Raw genomic sequence first — 24,954 nt, 5'->3', positions numbered from 1 at the left:
TTGGGGAGGGTGTAGTTGTATAGTTTGATGTATATGTTGTTCCCACGGGATGTTGTAATATAGATTTGTTTAACGATTTGTTTGAACGAATCACGATTGTGTTTAACCGGACAACTCGGGTGGGGGTCTGGGCATGCGCACCATGTGCAATTCACCTATCGACAAAGGTGTAAATTGCGCGACTTGCTGACAAAGCGCTTCATCTACCAGGAAAAATGCGATCATATATGTGGTGATCCCTGCTTCAGGAGGTCTGAATAGCTGCCTTCAGTCGTCACGATGATGATGATGCCCCCCCCCCACCCCCCGGTGTCAATTTTATGAGCACTCTTAAATGACGGAACAAACGGAACGATTAACAGGCATGACTTGACAAAACGGACTCCCTTTATTTTAGACCTCGTTTTCTTCAGGTCTCACGTATTTAATTTCAAATCATGCAAACGTGAGCGAGACAAAAAGCATCGTTTCTTTGACATTTTTGTTTTTTCATACGTACACAAACTTTTCACCACTTCCTATCTCAGGCAACTCATTTACTTGCTGACAAGGGAGAATTGATCCTCCAGAGGTCCAATTATCAGCATGTATGTAACCTACTTTTTTTTTTTTTAGCAGATTATCAAGGAGAAATCACTCACACCACCTGATAATTGGAACTTTGACCAAAAAGGAGAAGGCTCAATTTCGTCCCATTTATCGGTAAGCGTGGACCTACTTTCTGAGCAGATCAAGGTGAAAAAATTACTCAACACCCCAAACCAAAAGATAATCCTATGAAAAATCTTGGATGCTTGTATTCCCAACTTTATTGTTCATTTAACGAGTTCAGCTCTGAGACAGAAAGTGAGTGGATAATTTGCAAAAATTCCCAAAAAATAGATCAATGAATGTCAAAGGCCCGTAAAGCTGCTGTGTCAAGTGTGCTTTTTCTTCTTTTTGGTACAAAAACACACACACAAAAAAAAAAAACATAATTGGATGATACAAATGGAAGACAAGGTCAAGTGTGAAGCGAAGTATGCACAAAGTTAAATAAGTCAAAGTGCCGCCACAAGATAAATATCTTCTCTTTTTTTTTATGTTCATGACGTGTCTGCCGCCTTTTTTAATTTTTTTTTTTTTTTTTTTTACCTACATGATGTCAGACAATCTTTGGTGTGCTTGTGAGGCGTCAAACCTTCCGTCGTCTCATTCCAGAGGAAAAGTCCTAGCTGCAGTGCCTTCTTGAAGTTGTTCCTTCTTGACAGACCACAGAACCTAAGAAGAACTTAAGTAGAACAGTAGTGGAATGCTGCTGGATATTTTGTAAAACTTTGGTGGAGCTCAAGTTGATCATGAGGACAGTTGTAGAATTTCAGCAAGCACTTTGGAACTTGTGGCGCTTTGGTAGAACTTACAAGTTTAGCAAGTATGTGAAAATTGAGAACTTTCAACTATTGGGTAAATTTGTCGGAACATAACATTGGCAGCATTTCAGCTGGGTTACTCTTTGGTATAACAAGTATCACTCTGATACAATTTGGAAAAAACTTTGGTGTAGCCTTTGCAGAATGTGTTCGTAGACTTTGGTGAAACATCATTTTGGGAAAAAACCTTGCATAACCTTCAAAGAAGTTGGGTTGATGATTGGTTTAACTTCAGTATACTAGTGGTAGACAGACGTCTGGTATAACCAGAAGAAATAGGACAACTTTGGTAGAACTTTGGTGTAACATTGAAGTAAATTTGGTAGACCTTTGGTGTCACCAGTACAATTACAATTCCAGCAGAAGCTTCGTATACTTTAGGCAAACCTTGGTTGACAAAAAAAGAAAAACAGGGTTAAATAAATTTTGTGGAACTTTGGTAGTGTAGCACTATAGTAAAATGCTGGCACAACACAAGTAGACTTGGAAATCTAAAGAACTACAGTAAAACCTTTGAGAACTTTGGAAGCAGTTGAACTTTGGTAGAAATTAATTCACAGGAGCTTTGGTATGACATTGGTAGAAGTTTGGTGGTAGCTTTTGGTAAAAAAAAATTGCTGGAACATTGGTAGGACTTCTGTAACACTGTGGAAGAACTTTGGTACAACATCAGTGAAACATTTTTTTGTAGAACTGTGGAAGAAATTTGTTATTGTGCTGTAAGTCAATTCCATGCGTAGCGAAAGTCTCGTTGGATGTGAGCAGCGGTAGAAAAGCTCGCAATGAAGACGGCGGCCAAAGGGAGAATTTGGTTGAGATTTGAGTTCTGCCGACCTGCCTTGCATTCTAGTCCACCTCTATGGAGTCTCCTCCCACTGATCCCTCGCTGTTGGGTTTACATTCGTTGGGTAATCTCTGGTGACGGCTCAGCTGGGTGGCCTGAGTGAAACTGCGATCACAGCGCTCGCATCTAAACACAAAAAGAGCCAAAACAATAATAACGTTCAAGATGAGCATTTACCAGCTTTCAAACCCCGATTAAATTTTTTTCAATGTAAAACCAACCCTTGTTAAAAAAAAGAGTTTAAAACGCAAATTGAAACCTCCAACCCCAGCTGTAAACCCACACCCAAACTGAACCCTATCGCCAACCCTAAAATTGGACCCTTAACCCTACCATGAACCCTAGCCCTAACCCTACCACTAATCCTAGTGTGTATGATGATGATCTTGCGATGATGTCACACCTTACGTTACTCTGGGATTCAAACACACCAGCACACACACATACACGAGAGGAGTGTGTTGTCAAGAGTAATAGACATTGACAGTACAAAGTGTGTGTGAGGTCAACGGAGCCGTCAGCTAGAATTGCTGCTGTGATCTTCACACCCGCGTGCACACACACACTCGTCAATAATCTATCAAGCCAGCTGCTGAGGGGAATTCCCATCACACTCACACGTGCGCACGGTGTCACACGCAATTGAGGAAGCCTTTTAAGTCGAGCGCGTGTGAGAACCCTATTGATCGGTGAAACGAAAGTCATATGTTACATGGGTGCTAAGGTTTTGATTTGACGACGTGACTCAAAAAACAGGACACAAAAGAAAGTGTCGTGCACACGTCACGAAATGTGTGTCAAAAAAATCAGGTCATGGGGTCAACCGCTTACTTGTACATTCGCAACGTTCATGATGTAATCACATTTATTTTTGTATACGTGGATGATTCAAGCGTATTTATTTACTCGTTTTAAATGACTACTGTAGAGTTTTCTTTATTTTATCTAATTTATTTTATTGGTTTATTTTTTTAAGTAGATTTATTTGGGTCGATTTCTTTATATGTATTATTTTTTGTTTTACAATTACATTTTGGATTGAATCTATTTTATTTATCTTGCTTTTTTTTTCCTGAGTGCTTTTATGGGCTGTCTTTATTGAACTTCAACCAAACCTTTACTTGGATGGATAGACGGAATTTTCTTTGTTTTTCGTTCGAACAGTTGCCATCAAAGTGTCTGTCACGTCCGCACCGCAACACGACGTGACAACGCCTTGATGGGCCCGATGACAAGACGACCAACACACACACGTGCGCCGTGTTGAAGTTGATTGGCAGGCGGCGTGTCACGTCACCGCGATTGGTCGTTAATGGCGCGTCGCCCGACGTGACCTCGACGCCGTTCTCGCTAATTGCGTCCGAGCCGCAGCGCAACGACAGCCATTAGCGCGCCGCTAACTTCAATTTAGTGTGACAAGTGTATGGAGGCTACTAACCAGTTGACGGGACCAAAGATGGCCGATCCACATCGTGGAAGGTTACGCTTTAAAGTAGATTATCTAGGCTCTCCAGAAAAACCTCGGGTTTTAAGTCAGGGTTAAGATTTAAAGCGAGTGTTAGGGTTCCAAACCAGGGTTGTAAACCAGAGTTAGGGTTTTAAATTAAGGTTAGGGTTTCACACTAGGGCTAAGGCTTCAGAGTAGTACTCCAAACTAGGGTTTAGGATTCAGAGTGAGGATGCAAACTAGGGTCGGACAAGGTTGGGATTTCAAATTTGGGTTTTGATTGACTTTAGGATTACGAATGAAGACAGGTGGCATCACATGACCAGAAGGTGAAGAAGGAGCATTCACAAAATGCCGTGTGCGTGCATGTGTGTGTCGTGAGGGCGACTTACTTGAAGGGCTTCTCGCCAGTGTGCGTGCGTATGTGGTTGTTGAGCGTGGTGGCGCCGGCGAAAGCGCGTCCGCAGTAGCCGCACTTGAAGGGCCGGTCGCTGGAGTGCGTCACCACGTGGTTGCGCAACTCCGATGGCTGTGAGAAGGACAGCGAGCAGTGGCCGCACTGGTACGGCCTTCAACAGGAGGAGGAGAGGGAGCTGCGGTTAGTAATACACTCTGATCTTTGGCGCCCCCTCATGGTAGAACCCACAACAACACATTCAAAACAGATTCACACATGCACACTTATTTACACCGGCAGATGACACACATCTAGACACATTTAGTACACACGCATACACACTATAAACACACACACACTACTCGCACATTGAGAAATACACGGTCAGAAAACAACACACTTATTCCCATTAACACTAAAAGTGAATATCCTCTCTTGCAGATTGCCACGTGTGTGAGTGTGTGTGTGTGTGTGCGCTCATTTATCAAGTGTCATTGTATAAGCGCTGGCGTGTTTATTATTTCTTATTTATTAATTTGCGCTTTTCTATGAAGCCGATATTGATCGTGAATACTTGCAGTGATCAATGAGAGGAACTTTTTGATTTATTTATTCAAGCGCGGCATCAAGATTAATGTGCGCTTATTGTTTATTACACACGAGTGCGTGTGCGTGTGTGTGTTAGCTTCTCCCCAGGGACACCGCCAGCGACAACACGGCAGCTAGCAACCTAGCTTTTCTGTGTGGCGTTACATTGCTACAAGCTCGGTCGCTAACTACCAACAAATGCTACGGCAACATCGCTAACGCCAATATTGTGTTCGTGAGCGTGTGAAAAGTTTCAGTGAGTACTAGTTTCAACGTGATTACTAATGACTAACATTCACTTGTCCTAACACATGACCTGAGGAAAGACACACACACAATTTAGTGAAAGACTGACGTGGGAAAACTGTGTGTGTGTTGCTATGATGACATGTTTGTGTGTTTGAGAGCAGAGATAATAAATCAGCACTCACACTTCATCAATACACAATCAATCATTTGCGGGTCCACACACACAAACGCACACACACAAAACTGTCACATCTTCCGGCCATCATCATCCTCATCATGTCTGCACTATTGATGAAAGCATCGCATGGTCACATGATGAACTTGTAGTCCGAATTGTTCTTCCTTAACTCTAAGGATCTAATTACATGTTCAGCAACATTCCAGAAGTTCCTACTTCCACCAAAAGTATCTTGAACTAGCAGATGTGGCTACAAGTATTCTTGGAACTACAAGGATCAAATCCAAAAGTACTACATTTCAAACGGGGTCTATTTTTGAACAAAATCAATTACCCGGGACCTAATCTTGTTACTGCCCTCCAAACACACAAAATGTCCGAACGTTCCTAGATGTAACTAAAAACCCAGGAACTTAAAATCCTTGATATTCAACAGCTACATTTGGACAGTGGTTTGGTTTTTTGGATGAACGTCCCCGTAACTCTATAAAGAGCGACGGTAGTGTGGATAAAATGTTGTTATTGACATTTTGCACATCAGCAGACACTTTTTCATTTTCCTTTTCATTTATTGACCCGGTGACACCGGCCCCGCCTGCCCACCCGTCACCGTGACAACCACAATTTCTACACTGCCGCCACCGTGATTTATGCACACACGCAAACACACACACTACACAATATAAAGATAAGCAAAAATTCTCCAATAGATCATCACACACGCGCGTGTGTGTGTGTGTCATCATGACACAATACACACACACACGTACACACACTTTGCATCAAAAACCTTAAGTATGTGCTTCTATTCATGGTCTACGTCACTTCAAAATCCACTCTAGTCTCGTTAAGTCCAGTTCAGTCAAGTCCAGTCTCGCCTCTACTAGTCTATAGCACACCTCATTCAAGTTCAGTTCAGTTCTGTTGATGGAGTCCAGACGAGCTTATTCTAGTCCAGTATGGCTGTTCTCCTTGAAGATTCCATTGTAGTCTTTTGTTCTCTAGTCTAGTCCAGTCAAGTGTCTTTCAGGTCCAGTCCAATCTATTGTAGTCAATTCCAGTTCAGTCAATTCCAGTCTTGTCAAGTCTAATTGAGTTTATTTAAACTATTCTAGTCTCAACCCGACTAGCCTACTATTAAATTAGTACTAGTCTATTGGCATCCAGACCAGTCCAGTCTCGTCCAGCTCATTTTGTTCTCCACTAAACTTGTCCTGTCAAGTTGATTGCAATCTATTCTAGTTTAGTCTAAAGTCCAGTATCTTCCAGTTGAGTCCAGACCATGGTTGTGATTGTGTTCTTTACCTGTCGGGGTTCTGCGGACAGACGTGCATCTGTAGCAGGATCCTCTGCGTGAAGGTCTTGAAGCACTGTCCGCACTTCCACAGATGCCAGTCGCTGAACTCGCTGCTGAGCTGGCTGGTGGACGTGGGACTGGCCAAGACTCTTTGGTTTTTGGAGGACAGCTGGCCAAAAGACGACTCGGATGAAGGGAAGGGCGCTCCGCTCTTGTCCAGCATGGAGAAACCTCTGCTGCACGATATCTGAGGAAACACCATGGAGCGCACGGACGACGACAAGGACGCCGTGGCTTTGCCGCTCTTGCCAAAGGGTGCTTGTTGTTGTTGCTGTTGTAAGGACTCCTGGCGAGACATCACCTCCGAAACAGACGTGGGGACGTTCACTGCACGCACAACACATCCATTTTAGAACCATGTCGAAGATCTGAGTCCAATAGCTACATATGTTCTTGGTCTGTGTCATCACGTTCTCTCTGGGTCCTATAAAAGTTCACCCTGAAAACGTGTGTTCTTCAGCTATCATGCAAATTATGTCAAGTCTATTTTGGAGGTCTATCTGTGCTCTACGTGTGTCCAACGTGTTGGATAAGACCTTTGTCCCCATGTCCATGTCAGCTTCTAGTCTCATTAGCGTAATGGCAATGTATTCTAGAAGAAACTCAGAAAAAGTCTCACGGTTTTCATCCTGAGCGACACACTGCAGCGGAATTCCGAAGAAGGAAGTGTATGAATCGTTGTACCAAACGAGGAGCTCGCTTCCTCGAGGGATGTCCAGGCACGCCCGGTAGAAGATGCTCGACCTAAAACACACAAACACAAATTGTTGAAGGACCTCATCGCTAACGTGAGTAATGCTCAAGGACTTCTTTTTTTTGGACCTTGTCGCTAATGTGGCTAATGTGGCTAACTCGAGCCTCGCCTAGCTTGTTGAGCGGTGAGAAGCGAAGATAAGCTGTATTACCGCATGACTTTAATGCAAGTTATAAGTATAAGGTGATGTATTTGTGTGACTTGAGTACTACACTGCTTGATAGCAAGAAAACCCCAAAAATGTATCGCAGTCAAGACCACGCCCCCTCTGTGAGACTGCGGGCGTGTTTGTTTTGCTTTTTTTCATACCTGACCGCCTGATGAGACTCTTTGATGTGCGACACCGCTCGCCTCGGTGCAGCAGCAGCAAGCACGGATCAAACAGCACCCCCCCACCACCTAATTCTCGTTTTATCTGGTGTGAGGTCAGGGGTATGCTTGATTTGCAGCCAGGCCCATCCTGACTGTGTTGACATGTTGCCCCCACCCCTCCCAGGTGTGCTAAGACAAAATGAAACATGCTTGACACGAGGCAACTTTCGACTTTTAAAGAAGTGCTTTTGCTCACACCACAGCCACATTAGCAATTAGGTCCAAAGAAGTCCTAAAACTCGACAATGTCAAAAATACTGTATGCTACACTAACTAAGCTAGACTAGAAAATTGTAAGTTGATGGTAGACTAAGATCATCTAACTAATACATAAATGTTATTATAGCCGTTTCTCAAGATCAAGAGTGCAGAGTAAGATCTCGTGAACTCGGCAAGTATGGTCTTCGTAAGAACGCAGTGGGGAAAAAAAGTGACCTCCTTACAACGCAAGTCACCTTGTAATTGGAACGCATGTGTACTTGTAAATTTCCTCTCTGGTGTATTTCCGTAGTTCATCACAGATAAATCACGTGACTAGATTTCAACTTACAAACATGAGTCCTCTCCTCCGTTGCCGCATTAGCCATTTTGATAGCAGCACGAAACGCATCTCGGGATATTTTCCCAGCCAAGTCTTCACAAGTCACCAACCGATGCATCCGTGGTTTAAGCTAGCAGACAAGAACAACATCCGGGTATTCCGTGTGTTCTTGGTTTATGCGTACTTTCAATTGGAACAGGACTTTGGCTGCGACTGATGACGTTTCACGTAAGAATGGACAAAAATGCGATTTGAGAAACGGCTTATGTAATAGTAAGGTAAAACTCTGGTTATGTATGACAAAAGTTATGCAAAAATAAACCATATTAGGCTAACAAACTAAACTGATAAAAACAATTCTAGGCTAAGACAAAACGACCATGAACTAACTAGCTAAATTCTAATGAGGCTGAGGTAAGTGGCATAAGTTAAGCTTGTTCAGTAAAGTGCTCCTGTATTTTTTTTTTTACAGGTTTGTTTACTAGGTATTGACAACAATGCTAACAGTGAACATTTAGCATTAGCAAGTTTGTACCTGTACTGAACGACCATCATGTTCTGCTCTCCGCAGTGTCGGGCGCATCGGATGTACCTCATCCAGCTCGATTTAGCCGGATCGTTGCCATCCAGGAAGTGACACAACGTTCCTTCGGAGTCATAAATCTGAAACACACGCACGTAACATATACATTCAACTCTGGTTTGTGTTCATATCTGGTCAGATCTATTTCTAACCTGGTTCACGCCGAACGGCATCGGATTGTCTTCAAGCCTGTCAGGTTTGAATAAATCCACTTTGCTTTTACACACCATGTTCACATCTGGTTGATACTTACACTTTCATCTGTCTCACTACATTATCCTTGTTTGACTTCAAAGACCACACACACACACACACACACACACGCCATTAACAAGCTCTATTCACTATCACTATCCTCACTTGCTAGTACTATGTGTGCATTAGGTGTGTTTATCATGACAGGTACGACGTGTATTTGTGTGAAAAATGTCACTAATGCAGTCATGGTTATCAAAAGCAAAGTGTGGCATATACACTTAGCGCACGCACGTCGTGATAAACACGTTTAGCACGAGCGCGCACGTCACGCAAGAGGTGATAAAACAGCCTTAACACGCACGAGCCAGAAAAAGGTTTTAGCACTTTGTCACGCTGATAAGTTTTTATTTAAAGAAGGCCAGACCACTTTAGCATCGCCTAGCATCAGCTTGTATCACGTAGCATGACTTAGCATCAGGTACGTAGCATGGTGACTGCTGCTGCTGCTGTTGTTGTTATAGAGTCCAAATGGTGTAAAAGTGTTTGTGAGTGAAGATCAATGATCCAACGCTTGAGTTGTACACAAAATCAATCAAACGCACTAATTCTGCCGTTATCTGCTCTCTTCATCACCTCCTCTTCTACACGCCCACAGCCTCCTCTTCATCACAATTGCTCTTTGCTCACACGACTCATCACACCTTCATCGTTCCTGGTCACATTGCCATCTTCTATTGCGGGAAAAAAGACAACAGACAACCATCATGAAAATAACACTGGCGTGGTGAATCTGGTTCAGACTATCTCACACGGCACATCAACTTCCTTTTGCTTTCAAACCTAATTCAAACCTGGTTCAAATTCATACTCATTTTCTATCTGTTTCAAACCAATACTGTCAGGTTTCATAGTTTGGATAGCTCATGCTCCTATCTGGTTCAGATATGGATCAGGTTATATGGTCTAGGTAGTGTTCAAACAACTTTCAAGCCTCGTTCCCAACTGGTTCAAATACTTGCACGTTTAAAACCCGGTTCACACCTCATTCACACTATTTGGTCCACACTGTGTTCACAATGCTTTTGAACTTGATTCACATCTGTTTCAAACCAGTTTTAAACATGGATAAGAAGATAAGTCTACGCTAACTACTAATCCACGCTGGTTTATGTAGTTCCAGACCTGAGGCACACTATCAAAATGTGTTCACATGCTTTACTGTGATACATGTGTACTGAACTGATTTCACACCTGATTCAAGTTGCGTTCACATCCAAACATGTTATGTAATTTTTATACAGTACAGCACATGTGGAACCTTAAAACTATTTGTCAATAGGAAGACCAGGGGCCGCAGTTTTGCCGTTGCAGCTGGTTGGAATGTGCGCCAGCGTCAATCGCCAGGTGAGCGGCGGAGGAGTCGTTCGCGATTGTTCACTTCAACCGCATTCAGCCACATCGCTTGGTGTGCGGCGGGCCTTAAAACATCTCCAACGTATGACAAGATCAAAACAAATCTAAACAAAGTGCAGTCTTTCACACATTATCGCACACAACGGGAAGCACATTTTGAAGTAGAACCAGAACCAGGATCAACAGTGCGGACCAGCGAGCCGCCGCTAGAGCGCTCCCGGTGAGCTGCCTCATCCATCAATCAGCTCATCAGACGTCCCAAAATATTTGCACAAGCGCTCACTATGCTTTCTCACACTACAAGCGTGAGGAGGCGGAGCCAGCAACAGACGACTTCGATATCACCACACACACACGCACGTGCACACACACAAACACTACTGTGACCAAAGCATAAATTCCAAATGACGTGACACAAAATGTCCAAATATGACCAAGCAGGAAGTCTTAATGTCATTAATTATAGTACCCGCCTCAACTCCAGTCCAAATGCAACAAGCCGACTAAGTTTGTTTTTTGACAATCATGAGTCGTCATAAATAAAATCCAATGCAGACAAAGTGATTGCTGTGGCGATGATGTCACCGCGGTTGTTTAATAAAGCGTCGAAGGATGGCAAATAAAAGCCTTTTACGACATTCCAACAGGCCCAGTAGGATTGTGGGAATCCTCGCGGGCGTCGCGCTAGCAAAATATTTGGCCGCCGAGCCAACTTTACTTTGCTTTCTTTGCCGCCGCCGCCGCCTTCACGACCACAGCTCAACCGTGACGGCCTCGAGACGACTTCATCACTTCTCCCTAAAAATGCGCATGTGTCCAACAAGAATCTTCAGCTTCCTTTTTGGGCTTCAACATGGAAAACTACAACTTCAACACACCAATTCGTACATTTTTCAAACTTAGAACACACTATCTTCTACACACGGTCGTTTGGTGCTTACACACCGAGTTCACACCTAATGTGAATCAGGTGTGAATCAAGTGTGAGTACAATGTGAACAGGGTAGAAATTAAATTGGAAACGTTTTGTGTCATACTGAATTGGGCATGAACACGATATCATGCCTGATTTAAACCGGGAGAACACCCAGTTCATGCCTCAGTCAAACTATCTAGTTGACACTCTATTAGGAGAGTGTTCACATCGGGTCCCATTTAGTTTTGACCTGATGCACATTGTGTTCATGTCTGATTCAAACCCGGCAAACTTGGTTCGCACCTGAGTCACGTTCACATCCAGTGTATTGAGTTTCCACAAATGTGGCTATTAGCATCCTTCAAGGGGGAGCCAAAGGTCCACAAAATAGTGTCTCTCTTACCTCCCACAAGTGCCGCGTGTTCCTGGAGCCTCCGCAGCGGACTTTGTCCAGCATGAGGGGGGTGCCCTGGAAGGGTCCGATCCAGGTACCCTGGGGAATTCTCTGGGCGGCGCAGATTCCGTACCCCAAACCGGGGAGTGTACTGGTGCACAGACACACCTACACACACAAATGATGGATGGATGGATGAGGTGTTTCAAGCAGAACAGAGGTTTAAGTCAAATTTAAAATTGGCAACTTGAGCGTGATTCAAGTCAGCTGACTCGAGTCCCCGCACCTCTCGGGGCAGCTCTCTGAGCCAGTCGGGAACGTCGGGAAGAGTGAGCGGTGCCGGGGTGGCGCTGCTGGTGCCCACCAGCCTCCGCAGGGAATGAAGCGGTCCGTGCATGGGACACTCGCCATTACGGTTGTCCGCGCACATGTCGCAGCCTGGAAGGAAATGTTCAAAGTGAAGGAACATTCAGGTTGTCACTCTTCACAATAATTCATATCTGACTCATATTGCATCCACACCTTGGGTTCGCAAAATTCAAACCTGGTCTCGACCGGATTCCATCTGATTCACACTTGATTCGGACGGGTTGCAAACCTGTTTCACAGTATCTGGTCAACACTGGTTTCACATTCACACCAGACTCTGACCAGTTTCAAATCTGGTTCACACTATCTGGTCCACTCTGTGTTCACGTTGTTTTCTGAATGTTTCGAAAGCTGGTCCACTGTTGCTCTTTTTAATGAAGCCGCCCCCCCCCTTTTTTTTTTTTTTCAAGTTTGCTTTGGCTGCATTGAAATCATTCCTGACATATTTCTGTCTCGAGTGTGGCGGCGCGTCAGGGCGAAACGCTTCGGTCGCAGCGTTGCAGCGTGATGAAGTGTGACACTAATTGATGTCAATAATTGACGCGCTGATGATTATCTGGACTAAAAAAATTCCCAGCAGGAAGTCCCGCTTGTTTTCTCTCGCGTTTTTCCCAAAATTGAAATATCGGCGGCGCAGGAAGAGTGACAGCCACTGACGGATGAAGTCATGATATAGGCGGCTGCCGACTTCTTAATGCTCCGCCGAGCGGGAACAATGTCAAACAAACATTCCCACTTTGGGAAGCGCGGGAAACTCTGGGAGTTGACGTAGTCCGAATTGGATCTCATGACAATCAGAAGCTTGTCTCCGTGTTGCCTAGCAACAATACTTAAACACACACAGACTACAGGATAACAACTGCAAACATAATATACAATGTGAGCACTTTGTGTGCATGTGTGTGTGTGTACGTTCATTGTTGTGATTTAAATGCTAAAACAAAAGACATTATTTTGCAATATATTATATGAAAATACGTCAATTATTTCTGTAAATTATAAATTATATTTTGTGACTTAATTTCTTGATGAATAAATTCAATTTGCAGATTACAAAGTAGGCACATTCAAGAATAAAGTTTCAGATTTTAAATGTCATAATTGAAAATTGAAGTTAAAAACTACTTATTATGTTAATGAATTTTTTAAAAACTGCATATGCATTTCTCTATTTGTGCATGAAATTTGTCTACTAAAAAGTAGGTTGATGTATAAATGACATTTATTGATGAATAAATAAAAAATCTGGACAATTAATTTACATTTTTTGATTGCAGATTGATAAGTAAAATTTCTGGATTATATTTTAAATTACATTTAAGTCTTGATAAATATTTTAAAATCACTAAATACAAACTCTGCTTGCTCTTTAATAAATTACACTTCTTGATTCATAAATGAAATGAATTGATAAAAACTTGGCGGAAAAGAAGAATTTCTTGACCACTTGATCAAAAATAACATTTGTTTATGAAAATAGTTTATCGGTAAATAGGTTACAGTGGTTGACAAAGACATGTCATTTATTGCGTCAAAATTAAAGTTATTGATAAAAAAAAACATTTGTTGATAGATTACATAGTAATGATAAATTGCTGAATAAATTACTTTTACTGGTTCATATGTGAAATGAGTTAAGAAATAAGTAATGAACTCATTATTGAATAATAATGAGAAAACGTAAAAAGGACGTAGTAGGAAAATACTAGATTGCGTTCTGTCTGTCACTTTGTGGCAAATCCAGATGAAACGTGGAGCGTGTGCGTAAGGTGGCGGTGAAATCATCAAATGAAAATGAATCAATAAAAGTGAAAAAAACAAAAAACTATCAATGAACCCTATTTTGTGTATCGATACACTACTTCTAAAATTACACGTTGTCACAACAACATCAAGACGTTGACATAAATTCATTGAAAATGTACAAACTGTATATTATAGTTATTATTATTTTTTGGGTGTGTATGAGAGAGAGAGAGAGAGAGAGAGAGCGAGAGAGAGAGAGAGAGAGAGAGCGAGAGAGAGAGAGAAGACTGCTTTATTTACACACTAAACACTTCACTTTCGCACACACACAAGCGTGGCCCCCCGGGACCTCCGTATGGTTGTGTTGGGATGATAAATAGCGTTCCGCTGGATCGATCCCCCCGCCCCTCGTCCCCCCTCAAGACCCAGCACATCCCCCACTCCGTGCCCCTCCCCACCCCCAACACAAAACTATATGCAGCAATTAATTCCCGCTTGTCCCGCCATCCCTCATCGGGCCTGCCGGCGCGTATCGACGCAGATTACTGCTGATGAACCGTTTTATCACACACGCACACGCTCTCACGCTCGCGCACACACACATCTTCATCACGTCACTTTCATGACAACTTTTCAACACGGCCAAGACGTGAGAGCAAACACGCGAGGAGGGAATGATGTCGAGAAGGTTCAAAATGGGAAAGGAGATGATGTCGAAACATTGCGAGTTGCGTCTGAAGTGGTTTGAAGATGCAAAAGTGCAATTATAGCTTGTGAAAAAATGTATTTTTGTTTAGGAATGACAAAGCGCTACAGTTGTAGCTCACATTCAATGACGTATTAAGTGAAGATTATTCAGTTTGCTGATCAATAATTTGAAAGTGAAATCTGATTGATAATCAATCACAGCTCGCGGCCACTGACCTCCAATGTCATATGTCGAAAAGAATCCGCCATCGGTTTTAAAATGTGTTCTTTGTTTAGTTTTTTGAAAAAACTTTCATTAATAATTTTCCTCTGCTGACTATAATTTTTTTTAATATGGTGAAATGTTTACACAAACTGAGCTATTGCACTTAGTTGAAATTTAAAAGAATTTGAGAATAACATTTTTAGCCTTAAAAATATTTCATACAATTTTACTATATTACAAGATATGTATTTTTGATTAAAAATGAAGTTAAAAATGTGCATGAATATGACTATTTATCAATTAGAAAATAACTCAAAATGTAAAACAGTAGATATTATGAGGTTTAGGATGTCATCACATCTTTCAAATGTAAATAAAGTTATAGGTTAGTGGTTAAAAATTAATAAAAAAATTAACAATAAAAAATACTGGTTAGGGTAACAAATAAAAAATGCTTTCAATTGAGAATTAAATATTAAGTTTCACTACATTGTAAACCACAATTTAATGTCTTTATGTATAAAAATAAATAAATATAATATTCAGAAATAATTAGCAGTAAAATATAATTATAATTTAAAATGATGGAATAAAAAACCTACCTCCACACATCTCAAAAATGACATTTGTAAATTAAGCTATAAAGATAAAGTCCACACATTGTACATTTACACAAGCGTGTGTGTGTGTGCATGTGTGTGTGTGTGCACGTACGGTTGTTGACGTCGGTGTTGTGGCTGCTGATGGGTATGATCTCCATCCTCTGTTGCCCGTAGAGGAAGTAGTCCAACTCCTCGGCGGTCAGCTTCATCCTGCCCCCCGTCTGCACGGTGGTGGACGTCCTGCCGCCTTCCTCGCCGCTGACGCTCTTCACGCTGGACGATACCACCCCGACGCCCCCGCAGCTCTGCTCCTTCACCTGCAGCAGGCGTCCCAGCGCGGGGTTCTCAGCAGGGGGGGCCACCCCCACCGCATCCCCTCCGGGACCCCCGGGGCCCACCGGAGCCAGGGCCTGCCCATAGAGCGCCATGTGCTGGGCGAGAGGAAGTTGGGCCACCACCACGGAGGAGGAGGAGGCGGGCGCCAGGGCGGCCCCTGACGAGGTGCAGTGGGGGGGTCCCGAGGGCGCGGGTAGGGGCGGCTTGAGCGGCGTGTGCGGGAAAAGCTGCTGCCAGTGATGCAGGTAGGACGACGCGTCCACTTTGAGGAAGGCCGACGCCGCCGCCGTCGCCGCCGCCGATGCCTCGCCCGGCTTCAGCATGGCGCCACGCCGTCTGTATGGGGGTGGGGGGGGATGTGACAACTGTCAGTCATCTGCGTCTCGAGCACTGACTTCACTCTCAGGACTCATGCCTAATCTCAAAAATAAAAAATAGACAATATAAATTACATACCTAAAAGTGTTCTAGCAAATTTAACTGCATATTATAGTCATACGTAAATAACTATACAAAAGTGCATTTTTAATGACACAATTAAGGTTTAAAATCACTAATAGGTCGCACAAAAATGTATGACAGTGGATTTAATGACGGCCTAAACATGTTGAATAGAATTTAATGATGAATCCACCGTGTATAAAAATGCAAAAAACACTTTTGTAGTGAAGCTTTCAAACCGTTTTGATGGACGGAAAAGGATATCTCTATATTTATGCATATCGATACATTCAGTAGTTTTTAAAAAAAGAATGAATACAGTAATTGTAAAAAACATATTAAGCAAATGAAAAATAAAGAAATACAAATAAATAATATGAGTAAATATGTCATCTTTCATTCAATGAGCTATAAATGTGTCAAACAATATTGATTAAGGCATAACTAAATACGCAATAATGACTGACAGGCCTGCATTTAAATATTCACGGGGGGATTTCTTTGTAAACAATTAGTTTTCAATCAAGTCATTTCTAATTACAAATAAATGTGAAAATGAACATTCACAGAGAGATTTCATTTCTCATGTGCTGCAAGTCTTTCTCAACAAAAGCCCACAAATTCGATCGCACACCTGCCGAGTCAGCGCAAACATTTAAAATCATGGAAACAACAATGACAACACTCAGGTTTTGATGCAAGAACACAAAAAGACATGGAGGAGTGGCGGTGTTGCGTTCGTTCCACTCGGTCGAACCTTCTCCACTTTTTTGTGGGGGTCAACTTGTGAACCGTACGCACACAAAGACAACAAAACGTCATAAAAGTCGGTTGTCATGTTTGCTCATCGAAACCTTCTCGAGTTGATGGAGTCAAAACGCCCGCAAAGTTTTTGCACGTCAAACCAAAAAATAAAATAAAAAAAAAAAACCATAAAAAATAAAAACAAAGAAATTGTGAAAATAGGGATAAAAAAAAAAAGTACTTCACAAAAAACATCAACAATAAACATATAAGTGAACTTAAATAAGAATAATAAGCTTACCGGTGCGGTGAGGCTGCGTGCGTGTGTGCGGCTGAGGAGCGCTGACGTCCGACCTCGATTCTTCTTCTTCATGGAGGAACACACACACACACACACGCACACACACACACACACATGCGAGCCCTGTCTCTCGCTTTCTTGTTCTCCCTTGCTTGCTCTCTCTCACTCTTCGACCCCAAAGAAGAGGAGGATGAAGAAGCAGAGGAAGATGATGTGTCCTGCGCGCCTCCACAGCCAAAAAAAGCAGCACGTGACCGTGTGCCGCTCACACCCCCCACTCTCTTTTTCTCGGACCACCGACACACACGCACACAGGCGCGTGCACACACATTGTCCCTGGTGACGCGCAACCTACATGTGAACTTTGAACTTGCAAACTGACACGAGAAAGATGAAAACTTGACTTTTTTCTTGTTAAAAAAAGTGGCAGGATAGTTTTTAACGTTTTGAAATGATGAAGAGCGTTAAGACAAGCTCATTTACATATCAGGCACCGCCCACCAGGCAGCAGATTGTCGGCGGGGCAATTTAATCGGCCAATATCAACCCTTTTCAAGACCAAGATTAAAATTAATTTTTTGGGGGGATAGGTATTTAATATTTATCGCTGCTAAAAATAAAATGAATGTACTACTCTTAAACTGCTTTTATGAAGTTTGTCTTATGAAGTCAGTTTATGAAGTTAGTCTGCGTGTGAGCGTCCGAGTGGGAGTCGTGGCCGACAGCAGCTCTTTGGAAGTGTTTTCAGCTTGTGTTTTTGTCACAACTAACAACTGATGTGAAGTGTAAAACAACGAGAAAGAAAACCCAATTTCCAACACGACAAAATATGACGTGATCAACATAACAGAACAAATGAAAATTAAAAAAATAAATAAAACGGTACAATGAAAGGAAAACAGTTGACATAAGGTATTCAACATAACACAATGGATGCTAACAGACAACAAATATCGCAACAACGAACGCGCCGATAATCGGAAAACACAACAAATGTAATGCCACTGCAATTTATGTCAATAACTAAAACAAACAAAAAAATTCACAAATGAAAAAATCAGTTTGTACATTCTGGTGAGTAGCACTCTCTGGTGGCACCTAAAGGTATGACGTGTGTTTGGGTTTGACAATGACGTCAAACTACCCTCCTCTTAATTCTTCCTGTTTGACGCACTTTGTTTGCCGTGAAGATTATTACTATTATTACTTGCTGATTGTTATTATTAGCCTGACTGGCCTTGACTTCCTTAGCAACGTGTGTGTGTGTGTGTGCGTGTGTATGTGTGCGTGTGTGTGTGCGTGCGCAGACAAGACAGATTACAGCTGAGCTCATTGTGTTTTTGGGTCGGTCTTGTTATCCGCGACCCGTAGCTTGCTAGCCGTCTGCGTGCAAACACACACACACACACACACACAGCACATCAGTCAGCAAGCGCAGGCGCGGATAAGGACGCGGGCTAAACGGCGGAACACGTAAAGGCGGGCGTTGTTATGACTAGCATCGGCGTGACAGCCGCCATCCGTCATCCTGGCGAGCGGCTCTGGATTGATAAGGAACAAAAACACAAACACGCCAGCGTCTCCGCATGAACTCTTGCCGGCCCAAAAGATACTTTTTTAACTTTTTTTTTTACAGAAATGTTGGCTAGTAGCGGGTCAGAGAGAGGGAATTCGCCTCCGGCTCATCAGGAGCAAATCACATCAACTGGCTAGCTTTTAAACACACAAACATGTCGTGAACAACACAAATTGATTGTTTTGAATGGTAATGAAGTAGTTAATTAAAAAAATGAAAAGGATAAGTGGACTCGGCCTGTTTCCCTGAGGGATGCCACATTCCACATCATTCCAATTATTTCATATAAAAACAAAGAAAAGAAACTCACCCATTTGTCACGTTGTGTGTTTGTTATTTGACGACAATCCTGTGAGGGACAAAAACAACTTTTGAGTCACCTTTGTTAATATTCAATCAAGTTTTCATTTCTTACACTTATGGCACTGGATTTCAACAGTAACCAGCCTTTGCAAAAAACAATGAACATCGCACAAATAACGCAAAAAAATGAAGTAACACAACAGACTCAATTGAGAAGAAACGTCACACACTAAAGACACAACCCATGGAAACACATTACCACAAAAATGGATGATTTTTTAAAAAAAAACTACCATTGTGAAATATTTTGTCAGTATATTTTATTAATGGGCACAAAGAAGAAAATATTTGTCAAATATTGTTGTTGCTCTTAGTGTAGTTTTTAATGAATTGTCTGATAGTTGTTTTTCCTAAAGGTACAAAAAAAAAGAAGAAGCCGGCGTATGTCTGAGTGTTTATGTGTGAAACATTACCCAAAAAACATATTTTCCTGCAGCAGCGTGAGGTGTGTGTGAGGTGTGTTGTGTTGTTTTTGTGTTGTCTCGGAGGAAGCGGCGGGAGGAGAATTAGCTCTTTTCACGCATTGATTAATGACTTTTCCACAGCCCGGCGCATCGGCCGATCGATGAATTAACTGCCCAAATTCATCATTTTCTACAAGGAAAGCTAATTATTTGCACACAAAAACAACTTATTAACAAGCAAACACACACATACACACACAAACACACACAAACTGCTCCCATCCTGGAGTCAACTTTAACCCCAAGCGCACAAATCACCTGGAAATAAAACGTCTTCATGCCTAAAATAAGAATTTGAAAGAAAAAACATCACACATGGGATAAGACGTGAACTTGAGAACTGCTTCTGTAACACAATTATCACAACACAACTAACTACAATTAACAAGAATACGTACAATAAAACACAAAACAATTAACATAAATCACAAAAGAGAGCACACAGTCAGCGAACAGGCAATGTAACGCATCAAACGTTAACACAGGACAAGTAACATAGGTAATGTAACACAACCAACAGAACACAAATAAAACAAGAAACTTAAGACAAGTAAGTTAACATACGTGACGTAACGGGCGTGAATCGATTCACGAGAAAAGCAACAAAACTAAAGTGACAAACTCACTGAAAACAATCAACGTGACAACTAATGTTATTACCCAAAACATAAATTATGTACCACGACAAATTACAGATAATACAACGTAACGCAAGTAACGTAAAACAAGTCACGGTAATATAAGTCGTTCAACGAACTAACGTAAATTAAAAAACATAACGAGCAATGAAAGAAAACAACACAAACGAGCAGCAAACTACCAGTGTTGTTTTGTGTTACACAACTTCTGTTACCGTAACACTTTTCTGTTACTTGTATTGCATTATTTGTATTCCAATTCAGTTTCCTTGCAGGAATTGTTTTCTTTTGGTTTGCCGGGTTATTTGTGTTTCCTTACTTGTTACTTTTATTGTAGAAAACAACCAATACAACACAACAACTCAGCGCCACTATGAACGAAACAAGCAATGACACAAAAGCCACTCAGTGGAACAAAGCACACTTAAAAAAATAAAAATAAAACAGCTAACCTTAAAACAACTAACGTGACTCATGTTAACAGACGTAAACAAAATAGCCTAATCCTAATAAAGTTTACACAATTAAACGTGGCATAAGAAACAGAAAACAGTGTAGTGTAACGACATTAACACAATCAACAAATCTCACACATCTAAGAGGAAAACTATTAGCGTGCGTGTGTGTGTGTGTGTGTGCTCGCGCGGGCCTGTGTGGTTAAGGTCCTGTTTGACATTCAATTAAAACATTTACATTCCTGCTTAATTAATTCAGCGGACGGCGGCGAGAAAAGACGAATGGACGGGTCGTTTTGACAGGAGACCGATAAAACTACACACCGCGTGCATGTGCGTGCGTGCGCGGTAAGGTCACCGCAGGCTGACTATTATAATTCATGTGCATTGACAGATATTCATCAGGGACTTTTATTCTCTATTGCAGCTTTGCTTCTCTTGAATGCACGAAAAAAAAAAACGAGATGAGAGCTTTGATTTATTCAAACGCAACCGATACCTTGAGTCTCCCTTTCAAGCAGCAAGACTAACATTTGAACACTTGTAATAATAAATAAAAAGAAATAACAAGTGCTCAAAAATAACGCCTTCTTACAACACAACTAAAAACGCAAAAGATTCTTCAGAAACTTCCTGCTGACTTTCAGTTTTTAGTCTTAGACTGTAAAAATATTTAGGTGTAAAGCCAGCATAAATGAAGTCAGTGTATTATGACATAGTCAAAATTAATACTCATGTTTGCCCGAAAAATTGAACGTCAATGGATTATGACATCTAGCAAAAGCTAGCTAAATTTTAAAAGGTGACGATGACGTCATCAATAATGTAATGGCGTCACTTGAGACAATGCTGAAGTATTTCCGTCACATTGTTGGTTAGTCTTCATATTACACATATTTCAGCACTTTATACGTGTTTTTAACAACTTTAATGTCTTTAACATCTTCTCACCTTGTTTCCTATTTGGTATCGCTAGGCGGAACTTTTTTTCCACTGCTGACGTGAGGAGATGATGAAAGGATGAGAGGGGTGGACTAGGGGAAGAAGGGGTTGCTCTCTGATGACGTTTCCGCCAATGACGCTGTGTTTCCCGGCCATTCAGCCAGCTGAGCGCCACTGCAGAGATTCCTTCTCTCCGGAACCAGATGGAGCCTCGCTCGATGCAGCTACTGCCCACCCTGCTGCTGCTGCTTCTGGACGCCGTCTGCCTCCACTCGGCGACGGCTTCACGGAGCGGGGTCAGCGGACCCAAAGTCACCGAGAAGGTTAGCATTTGTTTGATCCTTCGTGTCGTTAGCATGCTAGCTCCGTGTGTGTTTATTATCTCTCGTGTGCGCGCGCGCGCGCCACTATACACGTGTGCCCGTAGGCTTTCCCGCCAACCCACGTGCTGCACTTGCTAATGTATCTTTATGGAAATAACAAGCGAGATATTGATTCATAATGTTAATAAAATAAAATTATTGTGTTACAGGGAAGGAACACGTCTTTATTCCATGACTGTTCATAGGGACAATTAATCAAAGAAAGCATGACATCACAAAGGACAAAGTGTATTTTTACATGTGAACAAGTTGGAATTTTAGAAGCGTTCTTTGAAAAAAAAAAAACTTTAGTACATTTTCTTTATAAAAAAAAATATACAGAATATTTTTTTTCTTTACTTTTAGTGCTTTTAATTGACAGCTTTGATGGATTGATTTTAGAAGCGTTCTTTGAAAAAAAAACCCTCAATACATTTTCCTTTAAAAAAAAAAAATACAAGAATATTTTTTTTTACTTTTAGTGCTTTTGATTGACAGCTTTGATGGATTGACAGCAATTGTTTGTGCATGCAGGTGTTTTTTGACATCACAGTGGCGGGTCATGAGGTGGGCCGCATCGTCATCGGCCTCTTCGGAGAGGTGGCCCCGCTCACTGTCAATAATTTTGTTGCTCTAGCAACTGGAGAGGTAATACTGTTAACCGTGTGAGATTGTCTCAAATCCAGTGTTTTAAGGGAGTGTTCACGTGTGATTGTTTGTAGAAAGGCTATGGCTACAAAGGCACAAAGTTCCACCGGGTCATCAAAGACTTCATGATTCAAGGAGGAGACTTCACCGCTGGAGACGGAACTGGAGGTATGACCACCACATTGAAAATAAGCCGCGTGCTAATGCTACCGTGACATAAACACCATTTTTTGTCAACATTTGTCGATGTTAATGATAAGCTTCATATGTGATGATAAAAATGAGTCGGTATGTGGTGTGATGATTCTAATGTGAAAATTCGCTCTCGTGGTTGTTCAGGTCACAGCATCTATGGGACGACGTTTCCGGATGAAAACTTCAAACTGAAGCACATTTCAGCAGGATGGGTATGTCATTAGCATAGCCTTTATCTTTTAGTACACACTCCTTAGCATGTAGCTTTGTCTTGATAGAAATTATTTCAGCTAACTTTCATTTTCAAAAGAGTGAAGAGAAAAATGCTATTGTTTCCGACGAAATTAATAATACATAAATAAAGTTGCATGAACAAAGCCAGATTTTTGTTTTCTCATTGAGGAGAACAAAGTGGTATTTTTTTGTTTTAGGTAAGCATGGCTAACGCCGGCGCAGACACCAATGGCTCGCAGTTCTTCATCTTGGCCACCAAAGCACCCTGGCTAGATGGGAAACACGTCGTTTTTGGAAAAGTTCTGGACGGCATGGTGCGTCTAAACACGTTCTTTCTGCTGTATAATGATCATCAGAATTAAAAAGCATTATGATGTCATTTGACAGTCTGTGGTGCACACCATCGAGCTCCAAGACACCAATGACAGAAACCTGCCGTACGCCGAGTGCGTCGTGGTCAACAGCGGACGCATCCCCGTCAAAGAACCCTTTAGCGTCGACGTCGACGGATGGTAGAATATCAAAAATATGATTTAATCTTGAAGAAATGTTGGCACATCATTCACTTGTTGGCTAGGCTAGCAGCAGCATTCTAGCAAGTGTTTTCGTCTTCTAAATTTTAATAATAATAATTTAAATACTAAAAAGCGTTAACAATGATCGACTTATTACTTACATACATGTGTTTATTTTTCATTGTTATCGATGCATAAAATTGGTCAAGGTTCAATTTGAAGGTGAATAATGTTTCAATGTCAACAAATATGTAATTGGTGCTATGGTGATGATTGACAGCTGCACGGACTGTCTTTACTATGCATTCACAATATATTTTAAAAATGTAATGAAAACATATGCAAACTGTAGCAAAACAAATGTACATTTTCAATGACAAATTCATATCACATCAAATGTTTACATAAAACGATGCTAGTCAGTCCTTTTCTAACCACTATCATGCTGTGAATGACCTCAGTGATGTCATCAATAGATCGTATTGTTCCAATCACAGTACGTTTTCATTACCAATCTTATCATTATTGTCGTTTTGGTAATAAATGTCAGTGCCAAATAAACTGCCTCTCTGACTGTATTTTAGTATTACTTTATATTTTGAGTATATTTTACTTGGTTCTAATTTTGATTATGCAAATTACATACATTCAATAATTAAACTAATGAAATAAATTTGTTTAAATTAATTAAAAAAAGAAGAAAATTAAAGAAATATTTTCAATTTAATCATTAAAAATGCGAAGTGAATTAAATCTATTTTCTCATAATGTAGTAAACTGAAGTGAAACAATAGATTTGAAAACAATTGGAAAATCAAATAATATACAAAAATAATTCTGAATTAAATATTACAAAAATATTTAAAAGTAACTCAAATTCAGAATAAAACAATTATAAAAAGATATTTATTGGTTCAATAAACGATTTTAACAAAAATCCCAAAATATTACGGTATGATAATTAGGCATTGAAATATTATATTTGAATTAATTGAATACATACAATAATTAAAATATTGAAATATGTATAATTTATAAAATACTTTAAAATAAATTATAAATAAACATGTTTATTGTTTGATTAAAAAAAAAATAAAAAAAAACAGTGATTGGGCTCCTGGACATTTACTTTTACTTTTATAGATAAAATGTTTTGTTTTATTAATTAGCAGCAGTTTAATGGGGAGGAGTAGCATTTCTCTGGAAGCAAAAGACAACAAAAAGCATCTGTGCTCCTAATTGACAGCTGGTGTTAGCGGCCGGCGCTTACGTGCTAATGATGGCGGCGGCGTAAAGGTTTTGCCGTGGAGGGTTTTGGTGGTGGGGAGGGGGCTGACAGGCGGCATGACACCGGAAGGCACTAATGAGCACATTTGTTTTGGCGCTGGACAGACAAGACGCTAACCCGCTAGCGTACGTTAGCGTGGATGAAAAAAGACAAAAGGTCAAGAAAACAAACAGAAAAGCTCA

The 24,954-nt window shown here is 41.2% G+C and overlaps 2 protein-coding genes across 5 annotated transcripts in view; one reads left to right on the top strand and one right to left on the bottom strand.

The window, feature by feature from the left end:
* Positions 1 to 369: 369 nt before the first annotated feature.
* Positions 370 to 24,954, bottom strand: part of prdm6 (PR domain containing 6) — a 34,841-nt gene continuing 10,256 nt past the window's right edge. Inside the window, exons 1-11 of one of the 4 annotated variants that reach the window (XM_049763186.2) lie at positions 21,540 to 21,689; positions 18,979 to 19,017; positions 17,093 to 18,633; positions 15,383 to 15,942; positions 11,927 to 12,078; positions 11,650 to 11,808; positions 8,672 to 8,799; positions 7,089 to 7,213; positions 6,418 to 6,796; positions 4,093 to 4,269; positions 370 to 2,379 (exon numbers count right to left, since the gene is read on the bottom strand). In XM_049763186.2, the coding sequence (XP_049619143.1) occupies positions 2,256 to 2,379; positions 4,093 to 4,269; positions 6,418 to 6,796; positions 7,089 to 7,213; positions 8,672 to 8,799; positions 11,650 to 11,808; positions 11,927 to 12,078; positions 15,383 to 15,929 (1,791 nt within the window). In that variant the 5' untranslated portion in view covers positions 15,930 to 15,942; positions 17,093 to 18,633; positions 18,979 to 19,017; positions 21,540 to 21,689 and the 3' untranslated portion in view covers positions 370 to 2,255. Of the gene's footprint in view, positions 2,380 to 4,092; positions 4,270 to 6,417; positions 6,797 to 7,088; positions 7,214 to 8,671; positions 8,800 to 11,649; positions 11,809 to 11,926; positions 12,079 to 15,382; positions 15,943 to 17,092; positions 19,018 to 21,539; positions 21,690 to 24,954 lie in introns of those variants that run through there. The other 3 variants (XM_049763187.2, XM_049763185.1, XM_068650043.1) reach the window with 3 other exon arrangements.
* On the top strand, positions 21,713 to 24,045 carry ppic (peptidylprolyl isomerase C). Its single transcript, XM_049763429.1, has 6 exons — positions 21,713 to 21,853; positions 22,427 to 22,540; positions 22,615 to 22,708; positions 22,880 to 22,947; positions 23,167 to 23,283; positions 23,357 to 24,045. Exons 1-6 carry the CDS (start codon positions 21,734 to 21,736, stop codon positions 23,483 to 23,485), a joined length of 642 nt encoding a protein of 213 aa, XP_049619386.1. The 5' UTR covers positions 21,713 to 21,733; the 3' UTR covers positions 23,486 to 24,045.

The sequence above is a fragment of the Syngnathus scovelli genome, chromosome 3, assembly GCF_024217435.2.
Source record: "Syngnathus scovelli strain Florida chromosome 3, RoL_Ssco_1.2, whole genome shotgun sequence".
NCBI lineage: Eukaryota > Metazoa > Chordata > Actinopteri > Syngnathiformes > Syngnathidae > Syngnathus > Syngnathus scovelli.
Note: the sequence above shows the minus strand (reverse complement) of the source record. Positions and strands in the feature narration are given on the sequence as shown.

Excerpts from the sequence above, each read along its gene's own strand:
- ppic (XM_049763429.1), top strand. The coding sequence starts at position 21,734 with ATGGAGCCTCGCTCGATGCAGCTACTGCCCACCCTGCTGCTGCTGCTT. Across the intron at positions 22,541-22,614 it reads TTGCTCTAGCAACTGGAGAG|AAAGGCTATGGCTACAAAGG; the intron begins GTAATACTGTTA and ends GATTGTTTGTAG. Across the intron at positions 23,284-23,356 it reads GAAAAGTTCTGGACGGCATG|TCTGTGGTGCACACCATCGA; the intron begins GTGCGTCTAAAC and ends GTCATTTGACAG.